The sequence below is a fragment of the Hyla sarda genome, chromosome 10 (genome assembly GCF_029499605.1).
Source record: "Hyla sarda isolate aHylSar1 chromosome 10, aHylSar1.hap1, whole genome shotgun sequence".
NCBI lineage: Eukaryota > Metazoa > Chordata > Amphibia > Anura > Hylidae > Hyla > Hyla sarda.
In genome coordinates this window covers 144803417-144829649 of record NC_079198.1, presented here as the reverse complement: position 1 = coordinate 144829649, position 26233 = coordinate 144803417, and the positions used below count along the sequence as shown (strand labels likewise).

Here is a 26233-nt window from a genome sequence, read left to right as displayed (position 1 = left end):
TTACATCTACACCCCCCTCCCTGTAAACCCTGAGTCGGCCGCAGGGTCAGCTCATTGTGCAAGCCCCATTACCCAGCCCAGCCCGTGTTCTGTGGTGGACTCGGTGCAAAGGAGCGGGGAGAGTACAGGTACTAAAAGGGCGCAGAGCTCCATGCCTGTTTGCAGTAGCAGGGATGGAGTAGAGAAGGCACCGGCCGCAAAGCCGGACAGTGAGGGCGGCCCAGCGGTGGGCATAGAGGCAGACTCCGGTGCTGTAGTTCGCTCCCCTGTGGGAGGTGGGGGTGACTCAGTGCCCGAGGTAGTCGCGGTGACTACAGATGTAGCAGACGCTCCCAAAAGAAAAGAAAAAATATTTTGTATTGGCGTCGCTGATCCCATTGACCAGCGGCGCCCTGATAAGACTGGAGAAATTGCTGATGAGGCGGAGGGCACTAATAAGAACAGGGCTGGGGCTTCCTCTAGACTGGGTAAGCATGCTGCCCGGTCCCTTAAAGGGCCAGCGGAGGTTGTCCCAGCTCTAGTGCCCCGTGATGCCGAGGTAAAACGGACTGAAAATGTATCTTCATCAACATCACCATCATCATTTGCCGGTTTACCTGTTGCTGGTCCAGCCAGTGTGAGTGATGGGGTAAATGGGGTTGGGGGATGTATGACTGGGGAGAAGATGGAGATTGATGTTACTGGGGAAGGTGTTTTTGGGGGAGGTGGTCTCCATGTTATTGGAGTTGGTGCTAATGTTGTCATTGGGGGTGGTGGGGATGTTGTCATTAGAAGTGGTGTAGGTGCAGGGTCTGGTCCGGTTGCCCCCCCAGTGGTGACGGACCATAGGAGTTATGCCAATGTCACTGCTGGGGGAAGTAGAATACTTTCCTCGTCTCCTGACTCTAGGGACGGTTTATTGCAGCGACGTCTCCTGGAAGCTCTGAAAAAGGGGGAAAGGTCGATTAATGTAGAGGGTAGAGCAGTTGATCTGTCCTTCTGGATAGAGAGACACGGTCTCTCTGCCTTCCGAGAGGAAAGAGGGGGCGATACTGTGTGATCCCTCCCAACAGCCGGGGCAGGTAGTAACCGTAGGAATGTAGTCCGTCTTCGGTGGTAGGGCGAAGATATGTGTCCTTCAAGGACGAAAGTGGTTGAGCTCTTGCTAAAGATGGGATTCAAGGCAGTTGATATCTTTGCCTTGATACATCCCTACGGTGCTCCTGAATTCGAAATCAGTTTTGTTCGGCCAGAGGGGCTTGAGCTTTTCTGGTCGAATTATGAATTGGTAAAGAATGAGCCCGGCTGGCGAGACTTTGCCATACAGGCATTGTCTCGTCAAAACGAAATCAAGAGAGTGACCGTTTTGACCCGTAACGAATCACTCTCTTGTGTTGACATCATCACCTGGTTAGGACGGTATGGCGAGGTAATGGGGGTCCCGCAGAAGAACAGGACGAGTTTGGCATCTGGTCAGGAGCCTGGACGTTTTTGGTAAAACTTAAACGTTCAGGAAATACAGTTACCCATATTCCATCCTCTGCCTTTCTCGGTAGGGATCGTATCCAGATTTTCTACCGGGGTCAGCCGAAGCTCTGTCACAGATGTGGTGACCCCACACACTTCAGTGCAAACTGTACGGTGCAGAAATGTGCCTTGTGTGGGGGTGTAGGCCATCTTGCCGCATCTTGTGCGGAGATTAGGTGTCACCTGTGTGGTGACTTAGGTCACCCATTCAGTCGTTGTCCTCGTTCTTTTGCTAATGCAGTCTTGTCCCCAGCGGGTGAAGATCACGAGCCGGAATCTGCTGGGGAGTGGACTAGCAGGGGTGGAAGAGCTGAGGGGTCAGTGAGGAACAGCAAGAAAAAGACACCAGCCCAACTAAGACGTCTTGATAAACGCCAAAGGGATAGGGTGATGGGGAAAGCCCGGGTTACTTGGACGACCTCTCATTCTGTCCCAGAGGCCAACCTTGCTGCTGAGACCCTGAGGGATGGCGAGCTGAATGAGGAGGTCAGGAGGATCCAGAATGAGGAAGGTGCCATCTCCTCAGATAGCGTGGAGAAGGATGATGTGGGATGGCAGAAGGAGACACGAAAGCGGGGTACAAGTAGAAAAAAAGGGAGATTTAAGATCTTCTCCCATCCTGGTCCAGGTGCCAAAGGAAGGCAAAACTGACTCCCCTTTGGTTGGCCTTTCCAATCGATTCCAACCCCTCAGGGACATCTCCTCTTCTTCGGAAGGGGAGGATGAGGGGGAGGTGGCAGAGGGGCTTCCAGGGGGCGCCGAGTCCTCTTCCCCTGGGGAGGTTATGTCCTCGGGGGAAGGGACTGGCCTGGAATCCGGAGACGAGGAAAGTAAAACGACGTCTGGTGAGATGGACACTTCTATTTCTCTAAAGAGGGTGAAGAGTTCTTCTGATGTGGAGGGTGAGAAGGGGAGTGGGAAAAAGAAAGCTGTTTAACTCAATTACCCTTTATGGCGGCACCCTCTCCGTTGACGCTGGCGTCCATTAATGTCTCCAGCATTAAGTCAGATACGGCTCGATTTGCTGCCTATGATTTTTTTTGCCCATATTAATGCTGATATTTTATTTTTGCAGGAGACCAGGCTAACAGATATGTCATCTATCTACAAGGCTAAAAGAGAGTGGAGGAATGGGCCCTCCTACTGGTCTCTTGGGGCCGAGCCGCATAGCGGATTGGCGGTCCTTTTTACCGCAGCGGTAGAATGCCGACGGGTTATCGAGTTAAAAATGGGGAGGTGCCTGATCTTAGATGTCCTCATAAGGGGACAAGAACTTCGCCTTATTAACATCTACGGCCCACAGTCTAAGTGGGACCGGAAGTGCCTCTTTATGAGGATCAAGCCCTATCTTTTTACAAGTTGGCAGGTGGTCTTTGGAGGGGACTTTAATGCTGTCACGAGGCCCCAAGACAGGGGAGGTGTCAGAGACAAGCTGACTTATGATAGCGTTGCCCTTAATAGCATAGCGAGTGAGGCTCGCCTGGTGGATGTCCACATCCGGCACACCCCAGACCACGCGGGATTCACCTATCATAGGGGTAGTTGTAGGTCTAGGATAGACAGGTTTTAGGAAAGGAAAGCCGTCTCTTCAGCAGTGTCTGTTGTTGAGGTGGAGTTCTCAGATCACTGTTTAATTTTGTTTTCTCTGAATGTCACAGAGACCCCCCGGATGGGCAGAGGCTACTGGAAGCTGAATTCGTCTCTCTTGAAAAAAGCGGAGATAAGACAGTCCTTTGAGGATTTTCTTCAGAGCCAGGTACCATTGCTTGGCCTTTGTAGTAGTAAGTCAGAGTTGTGGGAGATCTTCAAGGAAAGGGTTGCGAGATTCTTCCGCCAGCTCTCGGGCCTCAGAAGCCTAAACAGGTACCGCTTGTACCAGGGCCTGAGGAAGAAACTTGAGAACCTTGTCTCGACTGGAGGTAGTCGTTATGTTATCTCCAGAGTGAAGTCCTTGCTGATGAAGTGCCAGTACGAAAGGCACGCATCTTTGGTTTTTGAGAGGGATTACGGGAAGTACCGCTCGCCCGACCCTTACAGAAACTGCAAGATGTCAGTGAATAGTAAAGTAGTCTCAGGACTGATTGATAGTACGGGATCCTTGAAAAGGTCCAGATCAGGGGAGGTCGTCAGATCCTTCTACTTGCACCTCTTGGGAAGGAAGGATCTAGATCGAGATAAGGTATCAGCTTTCTTGGCTGAAACCGTCCCTGTACCAGGAGTAGACTCCTCTCTTGACGTTTTGACAGAGATGATCCGGGAAGAGGAAGTCAGGATGGCTATTGATGGGCTTGCCCTCAAGAAGTCACCCGGTCCAGATGGCTTAACATCTGAGTTCTATAAGACCTTTAAGGACACTTTGGTTCCCCTCTTGACTGCGGTTTTTAATGAGTGTCTATCCTCGGGCACTCTGCCAAAGTCAATGAGGAGGTCAGCGCTGATCATCCTGTCAAAGGGTAAAGACCCGTCCCACATTGAGAATTGGCGTCCCATAGCACTTCTCAATGCGGACAGAAAGATTCTGGCAAAAGTGCTGTTTAACCGGCTGGTGGAGTTTGCACCCCGGCTCCTTTCGGGGGCTCAGCATTGCTCTGTTCCGGGCCGCAGTACATTTAGTGCTGTGCTCAGTGTCCGAGAGGCTGTGGAGCAGGGTAGGGCTGGCCACTGGAAGGGGTACTTGATGTCCTTGGATCAGGCAAAAGCGTTTGATCGGGTTAACCATGAGTACCTCTGGTCTGTCCTTCTGAGATATGGTCTGCCAGGGGGGTTTGTTGATTGGCTTAAGACCTTGTATGTAGGGGCAGAGAGTTTCCCGATTGTGAATGGTTGGATTGGCCGCTCTTTTGAGGTTGGGTCTGGTGTCCGTCAGGGTTGTCCTTTGAGCCCTTTGCTGTACGTGTTTGCAATCGATCCTTTCCTTAGAAGGATTGATTGTGGACCGTTGGCGGGGGTGAGAATGGACCTGGTGGTGCCGGATTCGGCTCTGAGGGCGGTAGCGTACGCTGATGATGTCACCGTGTTTGTCTCCTCACAAGAGGAGGGCAAATGGGTGATGTCAGAGGTGGACCGCTACTCGGAGGCATCCGGGTCCAAGATCAATCAGGATAAGTGTGAGAGTCTCTGGCTGGGAGGGGGAGATCCTGATTTTGATCTCCCGGACGCCCTTCCAGAGCCCCAGGAATCCGCAAAAGTCCTCGGCATCGAATTTGGTCAAGGGGATTACCCCAAACAAAACTGGGAGAGCAGGCTTAAGATCGCCGCTCAGAAGGTGGATCAGTGGAAGGGTTGGTCTTTGACCCTCCGGGAAAGGGTTAACCTGATGAAGACTTTTCTGCTCCCTTTGCTGATATATCTGGGCAGTGTATGCATGTTGCCAGAACCTCTTTGGACCCGGGTCTACAGTGTGTTCTTCCAAATGTTATGGGGGAATAGACTGAACCTAGTGAAGAGGGAGGTTACTTACAGTACGAGGAGACTAGGGGGGTTGTGTATGGTCAATGCTGTGGTGTTCCTAGTGAATACCTTTCTTAAGACCAATATAGCAAACCTCTGGTCAGAGAGGGCTCCTCCGTGGGTATCCTCCTGTAGGGGATGGTTTCGGCCTTTCTTCCAGGAATGGGAGACAGGAGGGCAAGTGAAGGATCTTCGCACACCACACGGACATCTCCCGGCTTATGCTACCCTGGTTCTGAAGGTTATTCGTCGGTGGGGTCTGGGGATGTGGGAGATTAGGACTCTGTCGAGGAAATTCCTTGACAAGAGGGTCCTGTCTTCTCATTTCCAGAGGCCATTGGCGCTCAAGGACTGCCCAAGTCGGGATCTGGAGGTGGGTGGGTTTAGAGCTTTTGAATTCTATCAGGATCCCCTTGAAGTTTTGGGACTTGACTTGGCGCTGCTTCCATGGGAAACTGTGTGTGAGGGACAATCTGAAATGCAGGAGCTCTGATGACCGGGGATGTCCCCGCGAAGAGTGTGGAGGCATTCTGGAAAGCATGGAGCATTTTCTGCTTCATTGTCCCTTTAACACAGAGGTTTACACCAGGGTGGGCGCTTCCATTGGTTGGCCTCGGCTGGCCAGTCTCTCCTATGCGGAATGGGCCTATGGGGCATTCAGAAACCTTGGAGGCTGGGACCGGTGCACTTTATTCCTAGTCAGCTCAGTGGTCAGGTATTACACGTGGAACGCACGGTGTTTAGTGTCGACGCAGCGTAAAATCCTGCCTGTGGGTGAGGTGGTTAGGAACATTCACGGTGACCTAGTGAAGGTGCGTTCTCTGGAGTACGAGAGGCTGGGTGCTGGCGGGGCCTCTCGTCTGTGGAGGGGCTCTGCCTTTAAAGTGCCTTAGCCTGTTGTCTCTCCCCTGGTGGTGGGCTGATGCTGGCACATTAGTCTTTTTGTTTTGTGCTGTAGATATATGGTGATATAGGGCTTGCAGGCACTGAACTTGAGCTTTAGGGGTTTGTGTGATTGAAAAGCCTTATTGTTGTTTGTTGTTTGGTTTGTATAGTTTGTATTATTTTGTATATATTTGTTTTGTTTGTACATTTATGTATATGTGTATATATATTGTATTTTTTTCTAGGGGTTGTGTTGTGTTGGGGTTTAGTGTTAGGTTGGGTGGTGGGTAGATGGGGGGAGGGGGGTTTCTGTGTGGGACTTTTTATTTAAAAAAAAAATAAAATAATCCTGGACTGGTTCATGGACGTCTGTTATCATGTACTGGGGGCATGGGATGCGGGACCAGCTCAGGGCCAAAAAAAAAAAAAAAATTTAAAAAAAAATGTAAAAAAATTTAAATAAAAAAAAAAAAATTGTATATTCTGTTTTTCTGTTTGCGGTGTTTGTTGGTGGTTTGACAAATATTTATTATTTTGGGTGGGGAAATGCAACCGGACCAGTTTTTAGTTATTATTGTTGTTCTTATTATTACTGTAAGTATTATTATTATTGTAGAGTGTTTAGTAGTTGTTGTTATTATAGCGGTGTGTTTGGTGAGAATGAGGCTGGACCAGAAGATACTTGGTTGGACATTTTTGGACTAATATGGACTAATTTTTGTATATATTATACAGGTGTATGTTGTTTGTATTATTGTTATGGTGATGTTTGTTCTTTTTGTAATGTTTTATATTTTTTAATAAAAGATCTACAGGATATAACTGTATTAAACCTGTCTCGGGAACTGCAAAGAGTAGAAGAGGTTTGCTATGGGGATTTGCTTCTACTCTGGACAGTTCCCGAGACAGGTGTCATCAGAGAGCACTTAGACAGAAAAGAACAACTCAACTTCAGCAGCTCATAAGTACTGAAAGGATTAAGAAGTAATTTACAAATCTGTTTAATTTTCTGGAGCCAGTTGATATATAAAAAATAGTTTTTTCCTAGATAACTTTAATGTAGATTCTTCTTTAGGTAAACTTGTTGTGTATAAATGTTTGATGTGTCATTGAATTAAATAGATATATAGCTTTGTATATGGAAGTAATGGTGACTGCGGTCTGTACACAGCACAACCATATATAATTATATACAAGGACACAGCCCCAGCTCATCTGAATAATGTTTATATCCACTATAGGACGGGCCCTATGGCCGCAGATGTGTCACTTCATTAGGACAAACATTATAGGTTGATGGGACCCCTGACTAGGATCGTTCTTCTTTCCCTTCTGACTATATACAGGACCCATAAGGTTAATCAGGACTCTAGGGAAGTGTGTATTAATATGATCGGCATGCACTTTGTCACTCCGGGAGGTCTATTAACAGAAAGGTCACCGCTTAAAAACAAGCAGATGTAAGATTAAAAAAATAATTGCCAAAAAAAAGAAAAATTTGTAAAAAATAAATAAATACATACAAATTGCAAAAACAAATTATCAAAATTTGCTAAATAAATAAAATGTCAAATTTTTTTGTGCAAAAATTAGTAAATTAAGATATAAATAAAAATTGCAGAAAAATACAAATTTTAAAACCCCCTGCAAATTAAAGAAATAAAATTGGTAAAATAAATAAATGCTAAATAATAATCTTATTATTATTATTTTGAATTTATTTATTTTGTTATTCTTTTTTATAAATGTTATTTAATTTGAAGTTTTATTCTTTTTCTTTTTTATTTGCTTATTATTATTATTATTAAGAAGAAAAAAATGCAGAAAAATAAAAATTAAATAAATTTGTGAATAATCAAAAAAGACCAAATCTGATAGAATCCGTCAGCTCTTACAGGGACTTTGTGACTGCGACCATTTCTGGCATCTCCTACACCAGGCATAGGCAACCTTCGGCACTGCTGATGTTTTGGACTACATCTCCCATGATGCTCTTACAGTCAGGGATCAACCGATATCGATTTTTTAAGGCCGATAGCCGATAATTTATACTGATATTCCGGTACAAGTTATCGGCTTTTTCAGCACAAACCTCCCCCCCAGAAGTAGCGCGGACCCCGGGATCAGGTAATTTGGGATGGGGGAGGCAATGGGGCCGGGGCAGTCTCTGGCCTGGGCGGGGGGGGGGGGTGCGGGGCATTATCGGCAAGATAATAGCCGATACCGATTAAGTCCAAAATCGTGAATATCGGCCGATAATATCACCAAAACCGATAATCGGTCGATCCCGACTTATAGCCAAAATGCTGCAAAAGCATCATGGGAAATGTATTCTAAAACATCAGCAGTGCCGAAGGTTGCCAATGCCTGATCTAGATGCTGCTCTTGTATTTTGTGACAAGAGGGGGATATGTTCCTCATTAGGATGTATAAGAAACCTGTTGCTGTTGGCTGTCAGGGCATGCTGGGAGTTGTAGTTTGGCAGCAGCTGGAGAGGCAGTTTAGAGACTATGCACTAGATGAGATAATTGATTCTTAACTAGGGTGCTTCCAGCTGTTGCAAACTACAACTCCCAGCATGCCCGGACAGTCTTTGGCTGTCCGGACATGCTGGGAGTTGTAGTTTTGCAATTGCTGGAGGCCCCCTGTTTGGGGAACACTGCACTAGATATTGTTATCGGCTGCTTTCCAATCTCTATTAAAAATGTCTACAATTTTACTGAGAGAACAAGGACCACAACGAAGTGAACTGCCGTGTTCCAGGCGCTGCCAGACACCATTTTGCGCATTGCGTTCTCACACTGTGCAGTTTTATCCGCTTCCTCACCTGTCATTACAATGTCATTAGGAGTTAAGGGGAATCGCTCCATTATGAGAAACCTGAACCCGATGTCTGCCCGGGGGGCCGGGGAATGTCTGGTTACACGAGGAAATATCAAACTATTTGTTAACATATAGAAACAATGGCGCTTTGATAATGAGCCTGAAGGCTTTATATGAAGACATTAAAGAACAACCCCCCCCCCTCCCCCCGCCCCCATCTCATGTTCTCTCTCCTGGATTTGTTCTGATTGTTATTGTAAATAAATCTATCCAACAATTTCTACTTTATATCCGTTCTTGGAAAAGCTGAGTGATGGGAGCTGGAGTTACAACTCCCATATAGGATATCACTCAGCTTAAAGGGGTACTCCACTGGCCAGTGTTTGGAACATTTGGTGTGTGTGCGTGCTGTGGGGTTCGGCACGCCCCCTGGTGACATCACACCACGCCCTTTCAATGCAAGTCTATGAGAGGGGGAGTGACAGACATCACGCCCCCTCCCACAGACTTGCATTGAGGGGGCGTGACATCACAAAGGGGAGTGGCCGACCCCCTCAGCACGCACACTCAGCGTTTGGAACTAAATGTGACCAGTGGAGTACCCCTGGGGTATTCAGTATTTAAAGGGGTACTCCGCTGCTCAGTGTTTGGAACAAACTGTTCCAAATGCTGGAGCCGGGAGCTCATGACATCATAGCCCCGCCCCCTCATTACAGCTGTCATGCCCCCTCCCATAGACTTGCGAGACATGACATCATGAGGGGCAGGGCTATGACATCACAAGCTCCCGATGCCAGATCCAGCGTTTGGAACAGCGGAGTATCCCTTTAAAAAAAAACATATCCCTGTTCCCTGTTCTCTAGGTTGTGCTGGGACCCCAAAACTGGATGCCAAAACTTTAACATTGAAGTCTATGGGTGAAGGATGTTCAAAAATGACATCCGCTATTGTCCGATTTTTTTATATTCCGTTATGATCCGTTGTTGCTACTGAGCATGCTCAGTACAACATCACAATCAGGAAATAAAAGTCACAAGTCACATGGAAATAAAATAACGAACATAAAATTACGGACTATAACGGGTGATAAAAGATGGGACGTGTCCGTTATTTTGACAGAATTTCCATCAAAATTGGTCATCAGTTATCATCCGTTGTATTCAGTTAATTCATCCATTTTTTCATGACCCGTTATTGCTAATGTAATGTCCGTTTTTGTGTTTTTGCATTTTTCCGTTTTAGGTCCTGTTCAGACTTTGTTTTTATGAACTGTTTTCTGTGCTATTCTCCCTGGCTAGGAAATAGTTAATGCTATTAGCCAATATGAACTCGGGTGGGGCTATTTAAATCCGAGCTTTGCTGAACTCTGTGCTGGTTATTAGTTTAACCATTATGCCCATTGTACTTTAGCACATGGAGGGACCGGCTCCAAGTTGTCAATCCGCCGTTTAGGGCGGATGGGCAAGTAGGCAGGGAGAGGGTTCACTCTCCCTATCCACCCCCGGTCATGACAGCTAAATAACTGGTCTAAGAATGCAGGAACATAACGATGGTGTAAAAGGGGCCTTATACTGAATCTTTTTGTATCACAATGCTGAGAAACTGTCACGATGCCGGCTGGCAGGTAGTGGATCCTCTGTGCCAGAGAGGGATGGCGAGGACCACGCTAGTGGACCGGTTCTAAGCCACTACAGGTTTTCACCAGAGCCCGCCGCAAAGCGGGATGGTCTTGCTGCGGCGGTAGTGACCAGGTCGTATCCACTAGCAACGGCTCACCTCTCTGACTGCTGAAGATAGGCGAGGTACAAGGGAGTAGGCAGAAGCAAAGTCGGACGTAGCAGAAGGTCGGGGGCAGGCGGCAAGGTTCGTAGTCAGGGGAGATAGCAGAAGTTCTGGTACACAGGCTTTAAACTCACAAAACGCTTTCACTAGGCACAAGGGCAACAAGATCCGGCAAGGGAGTGCAAGGGAGGAGACCAGATATAGCCAGGGAACAGGTGGGAGCCAATTAAGCTAATTGGGCCAGGCACCAATCATTGGTGCACTGGCCCTTTAAGTCTCAGGGAGCTGGCGCGCGCGCGCCCTAGAGAGCGGAGCCGCGCGCGCCAGCACATGACAGCAGGAGACGGGAACGGGTAAGTGACCTGGGATGCGATTCGCGAGCGGGCGCGTCCCGCAGTGCGAATCGCATCCCCAACGGCCGTGACAGAGCAGCGCTCCCGGTCAGCGGGACTGACCGGGGAGCTGCAGGGAAAAAGACGCCGTGAGCGCTCCGGGGAGGAGCGGGGACCCGGAGCGCTAGGCGTAACAGAAACTCTTGTTGTATATCACATTAGGACCAGTTAGGACTTCTGATTTGACAGGTTCCCTATAAATATTAGAACATGGTGACATCCGCGGCGTGTGGTTCTTACCAGGGCGATGTCCAGCAGGTCGTGCAGCTCCAGCTGTTGGTAAACCTTCTGGCGATATTCTTCCATCTGTTGTTTCTTCTGTTTGGCCAAGTCATAGTCTTCCTTCTCCACAGCGCAGCGCTTCTCCACCTCATAGCGCCCCAGACGTTCCCCGACCTAATGGCGAGAAGCAGATCCATAAGTGTGCGTAACTGGAGATTGAAGAACCGTGTATGAATGATATATTCAGTCCACAGATTCCAGGATATCAGACAGGAGCCAATGATATAATCGATCACCGTATGAGGGTAAAATGTTACGGAGTCATCTGATACATATTTATTGTCCTAATGCATCAAAATAAAGGAGCAAATACATCTCCTATTGCTCTGTGTATGCAGCTCCAGTGCAGAACTATGCAGCTTCACAGTCACAATCAACCCTGCAGACCGATCCTGCAGACATTTACCTGCCCCCTACGGAACACATCGTATTAATAAGTAGGGAGCAAAGGAAAGCAAATGTGACCAAAGAATCAGAGCCCATAGGGTTTGTATACACTCTGATACCACTGAAGAGGTGTGCACAGAAGTCATACTGATGGAGCTGAGCTGCTGCAGCGCCTCCTCCCCCTTCACTCCTAAGTGATTCCCCTCCGTTCCATAACAATCAGATCCTACAAATCATTCAGTTTGATATTTATCTGGTCTTAATATAAAATGTTCTCACGTGTAGCTTGACTGATCCATTACATTGGTATAAGATCTTTAAGCTCTGTGGCCATATAAAAGAGGCTTTATGTTCCCATCTTATTATGGTGACTTTATCAGTAAATACATCTGAAATAATCCCCGATTCATATCCACAATAAAGTCTGTGATGTACGCCACTATAGAGCCATCCAGTACATTACGTTGGCCATTCAGACACTCAGTACAGTGAAAAAACAAATGGACAATCATGTGACGTACACTGGAATACACGCCCCCGGCGCAAACAGCAGGCGACACGCCCACTTCACCTTCTCACACAGCAGGCGACACGCCCCCTTCACCTTCTCACACAGCAGGCGACACGCCCCCTTCACCTTCTCACACAGCAGGCGACACGCCCCCTTCACCTTCTCACACAGCAGGCGACACGCCCCCTTCACCTTCTCACACAGCAGGCGACACGCCCCCTTCACCTTCTCACACAGCAGGCGACACGCCCCCTTCACCTTCTCACACAGCAGGCGACACGCCCCCTTCACCTTCTCACACAGCAGGCGACACGCCCCCTTCACCTTCTCACACAGCAGGCGACACGCCCCCTTCACCTTCTCACACAGCAGGGGACACGCCCCCTTCACCTTCTCACACAAAAGGGGACACGCCCCCTTCACCTTCTCACACAGCAGGCGACACGCCCCCTTCACCTTCTCACACAGCAGGTGACACGCCCCCCTTCTCACACAGCAGGTGACACGCCCCCCTTCTCACACAGCAGGTGGCACGCCCCCCTTCTCACACAGCAGGTGGCACGCCCCCCTTCTCACACAGCAGGTGGCACGCCCCCCTTCTCACACAGCAGGTGGCACGCCCCCCTTCTCACACAGCAGGTGACACGCACCCCTTCTCACACAGCAGGTGACACGCACCCCTTCTCACACAGCAGGTGACACGCACCCCTTCTCACACAGCAGGTGACACGCACCCCTTCTCACACAGCAGGTGACACGCACCCCTTCTCACACAGCAGGTGACACGCCCCCTTCTCACACAGCAGGTGACACGCCCCCCTTATCACACAGCAGGTGACACGCCCCCCTTATCACACAGCAGGTGGCACGCCCCAGGCTCACACAGCAGGTGACACGCGCCCCAGGCTCACACAGCAGGTGACACGCCCCCCTTCTCACACGGCAGGTGGCACGCCCCCCTTCTCACACGGCAGGTGGCACGCCCCCTTCTCACACGGCAGGTGGCACGCCCCCCTTCTCACACGGCAGGTGGCACGCTCCCCTTCTCACACGGCAGGTGGCACGCCCCCCTTCTCACACGGCAGGTGGCACGCCCCCCTTCTCACACGGCAGGTGGCACGCCCCCCTTCTCACCCGGCAGGTGACACGCCCCCCTTCTCACCCGGCAGGTGACACGCCCCCTTCTCACACGGCAGGTGACACGCCCCCCTTCTCACACAGCAGGTGACACGCCCCCCTTCTCACACAGCAGGTGACACGCCCCAGGCTCACACAGCAGGCTGACAAGTAGCATGAACAGAGCCCTGCTTGTCATGCCCACATTTACTGTATTTTTCTAATGTAGAGAACATATGTCATTTAGGTTCCTTGTTTTCTTGTGCAGTGTCATTTTATGCCCATTTCTATACTATTAGGTATTTGCTGTCATGAAATCCTCGCAGGGATCAGATGTCAGTGCGGCGCCCCCACCTTCTGCAGGTCGGCTATGGCTTGTTTCAGCTTCTTGGCATAGTCGTAGTGTTCATGCTGCACGGCCTCCTGCTTCTTCTCATCCAGCTTGCGGATTATTTGTGCCACTTCTGGATCCTGGTACATATCAAAGGCCAAGTCGTCAAGAGGTGAAATGGCATCAAGTTTCCTGTGAAGCAAAACAATAAGTAATTGTGATATCTGGTGACGATGAGGATGGTGCTGCAGGTCAGTGACCGGCTTCAATACACGACTATAATCAGAACATTAAGAACTGAGCCCATTCCTTCTATACTGCGTCCTGACCTTCTCCTACAGGTTATAACACATGGTCAGTATAGGAATTCATATATATATATATATATATATATATATATATATATATACATATATACACACACACACGTATACAGTGGGAGAAAAAAAGTATTTAGTCAGCCCCCAATTGTACAAGTTCTCCCCCTTATAAAGATGAGGCTGTAATTATCATCATAAGTTATAACCTCAACTATGAGACAGAATGAGAAAATAATCCATAAAATCACATTGTCTGATTATTATGGTGGAAAATAAGTGTTTGGTCAATAAGAAAAGTTCCTCTCAATACTTTGTTCTATCCCCTTTGTTGGTAATGACAGAGGTCACATGTTTTCTGTCTTCACAAGGTTCTCACACACTGTTGGTAATAACAGAGGTCACATGATTTCTGTCTTCACAAGGTTCTCACACACTGTTGGTAATGACAGAGGTCACATGATTTCTGTCTTCACAAGGTTCTCACACATTGTTGGTAATGACAGAGGTCACATGTTTTCTGTCTTCACAAGGTTCTCACACACTGTTGTTGATATTTTGGCCCATTCCTCCATGCAGATCTCCTCTAGAGCAGTGATGTTTTAGGGCTGTCGCTGGGCAACACAGACTTTTCAACTCCCTCCAAAGGTTTTCTATGGGGTTGAGATCTGGAGACTGGCTAGGCCACTACAGGACATTGAAATGCTTCTTATGAAGCCACTTCTTCGTTGCCCAGGCAGTGTGTTTGGGATCATTGTCATGCTGACACAGCCGCGTTTCATCTTCAATGCCCTTGCTGATGGAAGAAGGTTTTCACTCAAAATCTCACGATACATGGCCCCATTCATTCTTTCATTTACACGGATCAGTCCTCCTGGTCCCATAGCAGAAAAACAGCCCCAAAGCATGATGTCTCCACACCCATGCTTCACAGTAGGTATGGAGTTCTTTGGATGCAACTCAGCATTCTTTCTCCTCCAAGTTGAGTTTTTACCAATAAATTCTACTTTTGGTTTCATCTGACCATATGAGATTCTCCCAATCTTCTTCTGGATAATCCAAATGCTATCTAGCAAACTTCAGACGGGCCAGGACATGTACTGGCTTAAGCAGGGGGACACATCTGGCACTGCATGATTTGAGTCCCTGGCGGCGTAGTGTGTTACTGATGGTAGCCTTGGTTACTTTGGTCCCAGCTCTCTGCAGGTCATTCACTAGGTCCCCCATGTGGGGATTTTTGCTCACTGTTTTTGTGATCATTTTGACACCACGGGGTGAGATCTTGCGTGGAGCCCCAGATGGAGGGAGATTATCAGTGGTCTTGTATGTCTTCCATTTTCTAATTATTGCTCCCACAATTGATTTCTTCCCACCAAGCTTCTTGCCTATTGCAGATTCAGTCTTCCCAGCCCGGAGCATGTCTACAATTTTGTTTCTGGTGTCCTTCGACAGCTCTTTGGTCTTGGCCATAGTGGAGTTTGGAGTGTGACTGTTTGAGGTTGTGGACAGGTGTCTTTTATACTGATAACAAGTTCACACAGGAGCCATTAATACAGGTAACGAGTGGAGGACAGAGGAGACTCTTATAGAAGAAGTTACAGGTCTGTGAGAGGCAGAAATCTTACTTGTTTGTAGGTGACCAAATACTTATTTTCCACCATAATTTGCAAATAAATTCTTTAATAATCAGACAATGTGATTTTATGGATTTTTTTCTCATTCTGTCTCTCATAGTTGAGGTTATAATCTATGATGGAAATTACAGCCTCTCATCTTTATAAGGGGGAGAACTTGTACAATTGGGGGCTGACTAAATACTTTTTTGCCGCACCTGTATATATATATATATATATATATATATATATATATATATATATATATAATGCATTCATTCGGTTATTTCAGGAAATCCTTATAGTAACCCCAGCAGCTGCCATAACTACACTGGAGAAGAGAACAGGTAACCATGTGATCGGGGAGGAAGAGACAGAGGCCACTGGATTTACTGTCAGTCCAGGGATGTCAGTCCAGGGCCGGGGCATTCACAAGGTCACAGCGCCCCTAGTGGATTTTCTAGCAAACTGTACTTCTATACTGATTCCATGTAATATACTAATCAGAGTAAAACCAGAGGAATACATTTGTCTTCTTACCCAGTATACGATGTATCAATGGCCGCGTCCTCCAGGCTGTTCCCCAGATACTGATCGATAAGTTTCTCTCTTGTCGGCTGCCAAAAAATAGTCAGAGATCAGTACAGAAAGTCCCTTCACTTATAATACAATAATACAATACTATGAGGTATCGGTCTTCTGAAAAAACAGAGCTTAGATGACCTTTAACTATTTTCTCATCTTAAAGGTGTATTCACACGTATCCGGCACACATTGGATGGGCAGGATTTGATGTAAATGTAAACTAATTGACTGAACGCAGCATTAAATCTGCAGCTTCAAACCCTGCACATCAAATATACGCAGGATACAGTGCATGTGAATACACATTAAAGGGGTACTCCCCTCCTAGACATCTTATCCCCAATCCAAAGGATAGGGGATAAGATGGCTGATCTCGGCTCGGCACCCCAGAAATCTGGTGCACGGAGCAAAGTTTGCTCCGTGCCGGATGACTGGCGATGCGGGGCAGAGGCTCATGACATGGCCGTGCCCCCTAAATGCAAGTCTATGGGAGGTGGGTGATGGGCGTCACGCCCCCCCATAGTCTTGCATTAAGGAGGCGTGGCCACGATGTCACGAGCATGGCGCGGCTGTGAAGTCACGAGCCTCCGGCGCTGCACCCTCTGACGCTGAAGCAGGGAGGTCAAGGGGGTCCCCAGCGGGGGGACATTGGATAGGGGATAAGATGTTTAGGGGTGGAGTACCCCTTTAAGGGCTGGAACACAAAGGCCCATCCGCACTGTATTTCATGCTGCGGATGTGCTGACAGCAGTCACAAGAGGGACTGCAGAGTGAGCTCCCGGCTTCGGCTCAGTAGCTCTGTGGTCCCACTTGTAGTGGCTGATTTCCAGCTGTAGAAATCAGTCGCTATGAGCGGACACACATAGCCACCCGGTCACACCCTGGAGCTCGCTCCGTAGTCCCTCTTGTGACTGCTGTCGGATGCTCCCTGCGTGACCCTACCCTAAAAAAGAAATGAAAGCCGTTCTCCCAAGAATACAACCTTATCATCTATAAAATTCTATGGGATTGTTGAAGTACAGCCAAGTAGAGCGCTGACTTCAGGGAGATTTACAGGCATCACTGCTGGGGACTTACCTGGATCTCTTCATTATAATCCACAGGATCCCCGATTATATTTATTGCTATTAGTGCAACCTGAAAAAAGAAATTCAGTATTAGGGAACGTTCGGTAAGTGCAACCAATAAGTCATCTATTATATGTAGTCAGAAATCGGCTGCGTTAGGGTAAAGCTTCTAAACTAAAAGTCCCCGGATCCATGAGATCACCAAACCGAAGTCTGACGCTTCCTGAATAGTGACCCCGAGTCTTACAGAATCTATCGCTTATAATGTTCGCGTCTACTATGGAGGTGACGGGTCCAATGACTGTAGAGATTCACATCCTCCATTACTTTCCTATTATCCTGCATAGGATGTTCCACAGGCCGAAGACACAGGAATGTCGTATCCAGGGCATTTATTTTGTTCCCACAATTTAATTACTGCACAGCCTTAAAGGGGTACTCCACTCCTAGACATATTATCCCCGATCCAAAGGATAAAGGATAAGATGTGTGATCGCGGGGGTCCTGCCGCTGCTGCACCCGGTGTTTGTTTAGAGCGTAGGGTGCAGCTCCAGAGGCTCGTGATGTCACCGGTGCACCCCACTCGTGACATCATGGCCACGCCCCCTCAATGCAAGTCTATGGGAGGGGGCGTGATGGCCGTCACCCCCCCTCCCACAAACGTACATTGAGGGGGCGTGGCTGCGACGTCACGAATGGGGCGTGAACATGACGTCACGAGCCTCTGCCCTGCTTCACCAGTCATCCGGCACCGAGCAAAGTGCCGAAGGGGCGGAGTACCCCTTTAAAGGGCGAGCTCCACACAGAGCAGATTTATTGCAGATATTTCTACCATTGTTCTATTCATCCGGATGGGTCCTGCAGAAACTAATTTATTTGCCACCAAACAGCCCCATTCAGATGTATGAAAATTCCTGTAAATTATATTTAATGTATATATGCTACTGGGCAGCCTATATGCCCAATATACACGATAATTCACACAACACTGTGCACATATTTGATTCACGGTTCCAGTCATTGGAGCAGACGAAAATGACTGAAGCAGCCCCAGACCTGTCACATGGTGAAACAACAATGGCGCCTGTCTGAACTGACTAATTAATGGGATCCACTGGATTTTACCATTTTAATGGAAAGAATATCTCTGCATACTACACTATTTTTATTTATTGTTATTTATTTTTAGCAGAAATCCCAGAGCCAGCCCTGGAGATGCTTCCTGAGGCCTCCAGCATAGATGTGAACGGAGACCTAAATGATGTCTTGGTTGACCCATGTGACTTGCGGTTACCTGATTGTACAGATTATATCTATTGGGGAAGTTCTTATGAAAGATCAGCTTGAGGTACTGCCCCGCCGCATCCACATAGACGGACTTCAGTTCTCGGGCCTTGTAGCCGGTCTTTTCATTGTCGGAGAGAGCTACGTACCTGATACAAGACAAAAAAGTACAAGATGGGTTTTTATTTAATATTTTATTATTTCATATAAAACATAGAGATGAACAAGGCCCAGAACAAGGCCCATTATAGACAATATCCATTATGATCCCTGAAGAATGGTCACAGTCAGCTGATCGTCCTGGTCCCACCCAAAAAACTACTATATTAGCCGGGGGATACTAGATAGATAACCCTACGATGACACATGTGCAACCTACAAATCAAGGCTTTTCTTCCACAAACCAGGTCACATTTAGGCCCAGGCACTTACACGTATATTATTACTTACACTTATAAGTGTAAATAATAATATACATCTAAGTGTAAGTAATAATATACATATAAGTGTAAGTAATAATATACATATAAGTGTAAGTAATAATATACATATAAGTGTAAGTAATAAACATATAGGTAAGTAATAATATACATATAAGTGTAAATAAAAATATACATATAAGAGTAAATAATAATATACATCTAAGTGTAAGTAATAATATACATATAAGTGTAAATAATAATATACATATAAGAGTAAGTAATAATATACATATAAGTGTAAATAATAATATACATATAGGTAAGTAATAATATACATCTAAGTGTAAGTAATAATATACATATAAGTGTAAATAATAATATACATATAAGTGTAAGTAATAATATACATCTAAGTGTAAGTAATAATATACATCTAAGTGTAAGTAATAATATACATATAAGTGTAAGTAATAATATACATCTAAGTGTAAGTAATAATAAACATATAGGTAAGTAATAATATACATATAAGTGTAAGTAATAATATACATATAAGAGTAAGTAATAATATACATATAAGAGTAAGTAATAATATACATCTAAGTGTAAATAATAATATACATATAAGTGTAAATAATAATATACATATAAGTGTAAGTAATAATATACATATAAGTGTAAATAATAATATACATCTAAGTGTAAATAATAATATACATATAAGTGTAAATAATAATATACATATAAGTGTAAGTAATAATATACATATAAGTGTAAATAATAATATACATCTAAGTGTAAGTAATAATATACATATAAGTGTAAGTAATAATATACATATAAGTGTAAGTAATAATATACATATAAGTGTAAATAATAATATACATATAAGTGTAAGTAATAATATACATATAAGTGTAAGTAATAATATACATATAAGAGTAAGTAATAATATACATATAAGAGTAAGTAATAATATACATCTAAGTGTAAGTAATAATATACATATAAGTGTAAATAATAATATACATATAAGTGTAAGTAATAATATACATATAAGTGTAAGTAATAATATACATATAAGAGTAAGTAATAATATACATATAAGAGTAAGTAATAATATACATCTAAGTGTAAGTAATAATATACATCTAAGTGTAAGTAATAATATACATCTAAGTGTAAGTAATAATATACATCTAAGTGTAAGTAATAATATACATATAAGTGTAAATAATAATATACATATAAGTGTAAGTAATAATATACATATAAGTGTAAGTAATAATATACATATAAGTGTAAATAATAAACATATAACTGTAAATAATAATATACATATAAGTGTAAGTAATAATATACATCTAAGTGTAAGTAATAATATACATCTAAGTGTAAGTAATAATATACATATAAGTGTAAGTAATAAACATATAGGTAAGTAATAATATACATATAAGAGTAAGTAATAATATACATCTAAGTGTAAATAATAATATACATCTAAGTGTAAGTAATAATATACATCTAAGTGTAAGTAATAATATACATCTAAGTGTAAGTAATAATATACATCTAAGTGTAAGTAATAAACATATAGGTAAGTAATAATATACATATAAGAGTAAGTAATAATATACATCTAAGTGTAAGTAATAATATACATCTAAGTGTAAGTAATAATATACATCTAAGTGTAAGTAATAATATACATATAAGAGTAAGTAATAATATACATCTAAGTGTAAGTAATAAACATATAGGTAAGTAATAATATACATATAAGAGTAAGTAATAATATACATCTAAGTGTAAGTAATAATATACATATAAGTGTAAGTAATAATATACATATAAGTGTAAGTAATAATATACATATAAGTGTAAGTAATAATATACATCTAAGTGTAAGTAATAATATACATCTAAGTGTAAGTAATAATATACATATAAGTGTAAGTAATAATATACATATAAGAGTAAGTAATAATATACATATAAGAGTAAGTAATAATATACATCTAAGTGTAAGTAATAAAATACATATAAGTGTAAGTAATAATATACATCTAAGTGTAAGTAATAATATACATCTAAGTGTAAGTAATAATATACATCTAAGTGTAAGTAATAATATACATCTAAGTGTAAGTAATAATATACATCTAAGTGTAAGTAATAAACATATAGGTAAGTAATAATATACATATAAGAGTAAGTAATAATATACATCTAAGTGTAAGTAATAATATACATCTAAGTGTAAGTAATAATATACATCTAAGTGTAAGTAATAATATACATCTAAGTGTAAGTAATAATATACATCTAAGTGTAAGTAATAATATACATATAAGTGTAAGTAATAATATACATATAAGAGTAAGTAATAATATACATCTAAGTGTAAGTAATAATATACATATAAGTGTAAGTAATAATATACATATAAGTGTAAGTAATAATATACATCTAAGTGTAAGTAATAATATACATATAAGTGTAAGTAATAATATACATATAAGAGTAAGTAATAATATACATCTAAGTGTAAGTAATAATATACATCTAAGTGTAAGTAATAATATACATCTAAGTGTAAGTAATAATATACATCTAAGTGTAAGTAATAATATACATATAAGTGTAAATAATAATATACATATAAGTGTAAGTAATAATATACATATAAGTGTAAGTAATAATATACATATAAGTGTAAATAATAAACATATAACTGTAAATAATAATATACATCTAAGTGTAAGTAATAATATACATCTAAGTGTAAGTAATAAACATATAGGTAAGTAATAATATACATATAAGAGTAAGTAATAATATACATCTAAGTGTAAGTAATAATATACATCTAAGTGTAAGTAATAATATACATCTAAGTGTAAGTAATAATATACATCTAAGTGTAAGTAATAATATACATATAAGTGTAAGTAATAATATACATCTAAGTGTAAGTAATAATATACATCTAAGTGTAAGTAATAATATACATCTAAGTGTAAGTAATAATATACATCTAAGTGTAAGTAATAATATACATCTAAGTGTAAGTAATAAACATATAGGTAAGTAATAATATACATATAAGAGTAAGTAATAATATACATCTAAGTGTAAGTAATAATATACATCTAAGTGTAAGTAATAATATACATCTAAGTGTAAGTAATAATATACATATAAGTGTAAGTAATAATATACATCTAAGTGTAAGTAATAATATACATTTAAGTGTAAGTAATAATATACATCTAAGTGTAAGTAATAATATACATATAAGTGTAAGTAATAATATACATATAAGAGTAAGTAATAATATACATCTAAGTGTAAGTAATAATATACATATAAGTGTAAGTAATAATATACATATAAGTGTAAGTAATAATATACATCTAAGTGTAAGTAATAATATACATATAAGTGTAAGTAATAATATACATATAAGAGTAAGTAATAATATACATCTAAGTGTAAGTAATAATATACATCTAAGTGTAAGTAATAATATACATCTAAGTGTAAGTAATAATATACATCTAAGTGTAAGTAATAATATACATATAAGTGTAAATAATAATATACATATAAGTGTAAGTAATAATATACATATAAGTGTAAGTAATAATATACATATAAGTGTAAATAATAAACATATAACTGTAAATAATAATATACATCTAAGTGTAAGTAATAATATACATCTAAGTGTAAGTAATAAACATATAGGTAAGTAATAATATACATATAAGAGTAAGTAATAATATACATCTAAGTGTAAGTAATAATATACATCTAAGTGTAAGTAATAATATACATCTAAGTGTAAGTAATAATATACATCTAAGTGTAAGTAATAATATACATATAAGTGTAAGTAATAATATACATATAAGTGTAAGTAATAATATACATCTAAGTGTAAGTAATAATATACATCTAAGTGTAAGTAATAATATACATATAAGAGTAAGTAATAATATACATCTAAGTGTAAGTAATAATATACATATAAGTGTAAGTAATAATATACATATAAGTGTAAGTAATAATATACATCTAAGTGTAAGTAATAATATACATCTAAGTGTAAATAATAATATACATATAAGTGTAAGTAATAATATACATATAAGTGTAAGTAATAATATACATCTAAGTGTAAGTAATAATATACATATAAGTGTAAGTAATAATATACATATAAGAGTAAGTAATAATATACATATAAGTGTAAGTGATAATTTACAGTATGCAAAATGATGTCCAGTTGCAAAAAAAAAAAAAAAAGTATAGGTTTTTAACCTTTCATTCCATTTGGTGTACACTGCGCATGTGCAAACTCAAAAACGGTATTGTGCAAACCGGATGGAACCGGATGCACAAGGGACCATATACGGTTTCAATACAGTTTTTAAACTAGACAAAAAAACATGGTAGGCTAAGGTTTTGGGTACGGGAAAAAAAACGTACAAGATGCCAAAAGAACACAACCAGATGCATTGTTTGGCATACGGTTTTCAATGGAGAGTCAATGCATACGGTTTTCAATGGAGAGTCAATGCATATGGTTTTCAATGGAGAGTCAATGCATACGGTTTTCAATGGAGAGTCAATGCATACGGTTTTCAATGGAGAGTCAATGCATACGGTTTTCAATGGAGAGTCAATGCATACGGTTTTCAATACGGTTCCATGGGAACTGTGGGAATCGTGGTGTGAATGCCGCCTTACTTCTGGAATTTGAGCAACTATCAGTGCCATCTAGTGGAAAGTATATAGAACAACATTCTGCACTGTATACACATGATAAATTGTACTTTAAAATAAAATGTATGGCACAACCAAAAATATATATATATTATTTTGTAGGGTAATTGAAAAGAAAACCGCAGTTTTGCCCGGTTTGGAGGGTTTTGTTTTTACGCTGTACACTTTATTGGAACACTGACCTGTTCTCTTTATTCTGTGGGTCAATGTGATTAATATGATCGCCATGGTTACACGCTTTACTATTACTGTACTAACAAAAAAAAAACTAAAAAAATAAGTGTTTAAAATTGCGCTATTCTGACCCCCTTATAACGTTCTCATTTTTCCATTTACACGGCTGTATGAGGATCATTTTTTGCACCGCCTTCTGTATATTTGTATTTTTCATATCTATCATTTTTATGTACATGCAACTTTATTTTTAATCTCTTTTTATTTCAATTTTCTGGAATGTGATCTGACCAAAAAAAATGCAATTTTAGATTTTTTTTCTACGTTTATACCGTTCACCACACGGGATCATTAACATAATATTTTAATAGTTCGGACATTTATGCACACAGCGATACCAAATACATTTATTTATTTATTCATTTATTTGTTTTGGGGAAATAGGAAAAGGGAGGATTTAAATTTTTATTGGGGGAGGGGCTTATTCACATTTAAAAAAAATTTTTTTTAACCAACTTTACATTTTTTGTTTCCATAGGGGACTATCCACAGTAACTCCTGCTCCTGCGGTTGTTTCATGTACAGGACGTAAATGTGAACCCTGGTGAGATAAGTACCGGGGCATCAGGCCGTACATTTACGTTCACTGTCCTTAAAGGGGTATTCCAGGATTTTTTTTATTTGATTATGCTACAGGGGCTGTAAAGTTAGTTTAGTCCATAATATAGTGTCTGTACCTGTGTGTGACGGTTTTCTCACAATTCTTTTGTGATTATCGCCCCAATATTTATTTTTAACAGCATACAAAATTACTCATGTCTCGGGATTTCCCAGGTTGCAGTGCGTCGGGACCTGACATCACTAGTCAGGTGATCAGAGGGAGTCTGTCCTGCTTCAATTTTGCAACAGCTGTAGGCCCCCTGATTAGAAAACACTGTGTTTCAATGGGTGCTGTGGCTGATGTGTGGGAGGGAGGAAAGTGACCTCAAACTTTCAAGCATATATCTGTGGGATGTGTAGTTTAGAGAACAAAATCCAACAGGAAATGCCCAATTTCTGTCAGGTAAGTACTAAAATCATCTTATGGTGGATAACCCCTTTAAAGGAGAACTCCAGCCAAACGAAATGACCTTTATATAGCTGCACATGATAACATTATATAACTTTGCAATGTGAAGTGTAATCTTTGCTGAGAACATACCCTGTTTCTCTCAGCTTTTCCTCCAGGTAGAAAGTCCAGAAGATCTTATCACACTGATGACTAGCGTCTACTGTTGACGACACTTTACACTCCCTTCTCCCCAGCTCAGAGAGTTGACAGCTTCAGTGTGCCGTGTATTAGTGTCCCTGATTGGCTGATAGGCAACACATCCCTCTCCCTACAGCTCACACAGAAAACAAGCCCAGTGTGTGTATTTTTTCAAAGACTGTTTATGGGGGCTATGGGGTCTGATTTTGAAACATATCAGCTGGGATGCCTTGTGGAGTCATAGTGAGGTTATATATAACTTACTTAAGTTGTTTTTATACCATTTTTGGCTGAATATCTCCTTTTAAGGGGTTAATTAGATTCTAAAATTATTATGATTTATTTTTATAGCGCTGTACATTTTATAAAGGGTAAAATACCTGACTTAATCCCAAGTACAATGGTGGCCCGTGTTATTAAGATATACGTTTAATGTGAACGCAAAACGTACATGATGCGAACGTGGCCGCATCCTTCAAAAATGAATGTAAATGCACAGACACACAAAACCTATAAAAAAAGGGCACCTACCCCAACCTGCGGAATCGCTCGGTCTGGTACGGGGTGAAATATTCGGGAAGACTTTCGGAGATGTAGAACTCTATTTTGGAGGAGATCATGTACTGGTGGGCGAGGAGCTGCAGCTTCCGGATTCGGCATCTTTCCACCATTTGTATTACGATTTCTTGGGGATACTGACAAAACCTGCGTGAGAGGGAGAAGAAAATGTAAAAAATTATTTTCAAAAATAAAAGATGCTGGAAGGCAAACTGTAGATCTCCAGCTGTTACAAAACTTCAACTCCCAGCATGCCCGGACAGCCATTCCACAGTTTGAAGACGACTGTCCTATTTAAGGTCCATACACCCTACTAGAACATATGTACAGGGGGTTCATTAACCCCTTCTAAAAATTGTAATACTTTAAATTTTGCACCTACAGACTTTATAACGACATCACTTATTTTATAAAATAATCTGCGGTAAAACAAAAGTAAAACTTATTTGTGAGGTGAAATAAAAAATATATATATTTTGTAAATTTTGGGGGCTTCAGTTTCTAGGCAGTGCACTTTTCAGTAAAAAGGACGCCTTATCTTTATTCTGGAGGTCCATACGGTTACAAGGATACCCAATTTATGTAGGTTTTATTTTATTTTACTACTTCAAAAAATCCTAAGTACATGCACCAAAATTAGTATGTGTAAAATTGTCATCTTCTGACCCCTATAATTTTTTTATTTTTTCGTATACGGGGCGATTT

General features: G+C 41.8%; 1 protein-coding gene across 1 annotated transcript in view; it reads right to left on the bottom strand.

The window, feature by feature from the left end:
* CEP104 (centrosomal protein 104) overlaps positions 1-26233 on the bottom strand; it is a 120050-nt gene that overhangs the window by 79141 nt on the left and 14676 nt on the right. Inside the window, exons 3-8 of the mRNA XM_056544355.1 lie at positions 25502-25675; positions 18342-18480; positions 17058-17117; positions 15936-16012; positions 13489-13657; positions 11079-11234 (exon numbers count right to left, since the gene is read on the bottom strand). Coding sequence (XP_056400330.1) covers positions 11079-11234; positions 13489-13657; positions 15936-16012; positions 17058-17117; positions 18342-18480; positions 25502-25675 — 775 coding nt within the window. The remainder of the gene's footprint in view (positions 1-11078; positions 11235-13488; positions 13658-15935; positions 16013-17057; positions 17118-18341; positions 18481-25501; positions 25676-26233) is intronic.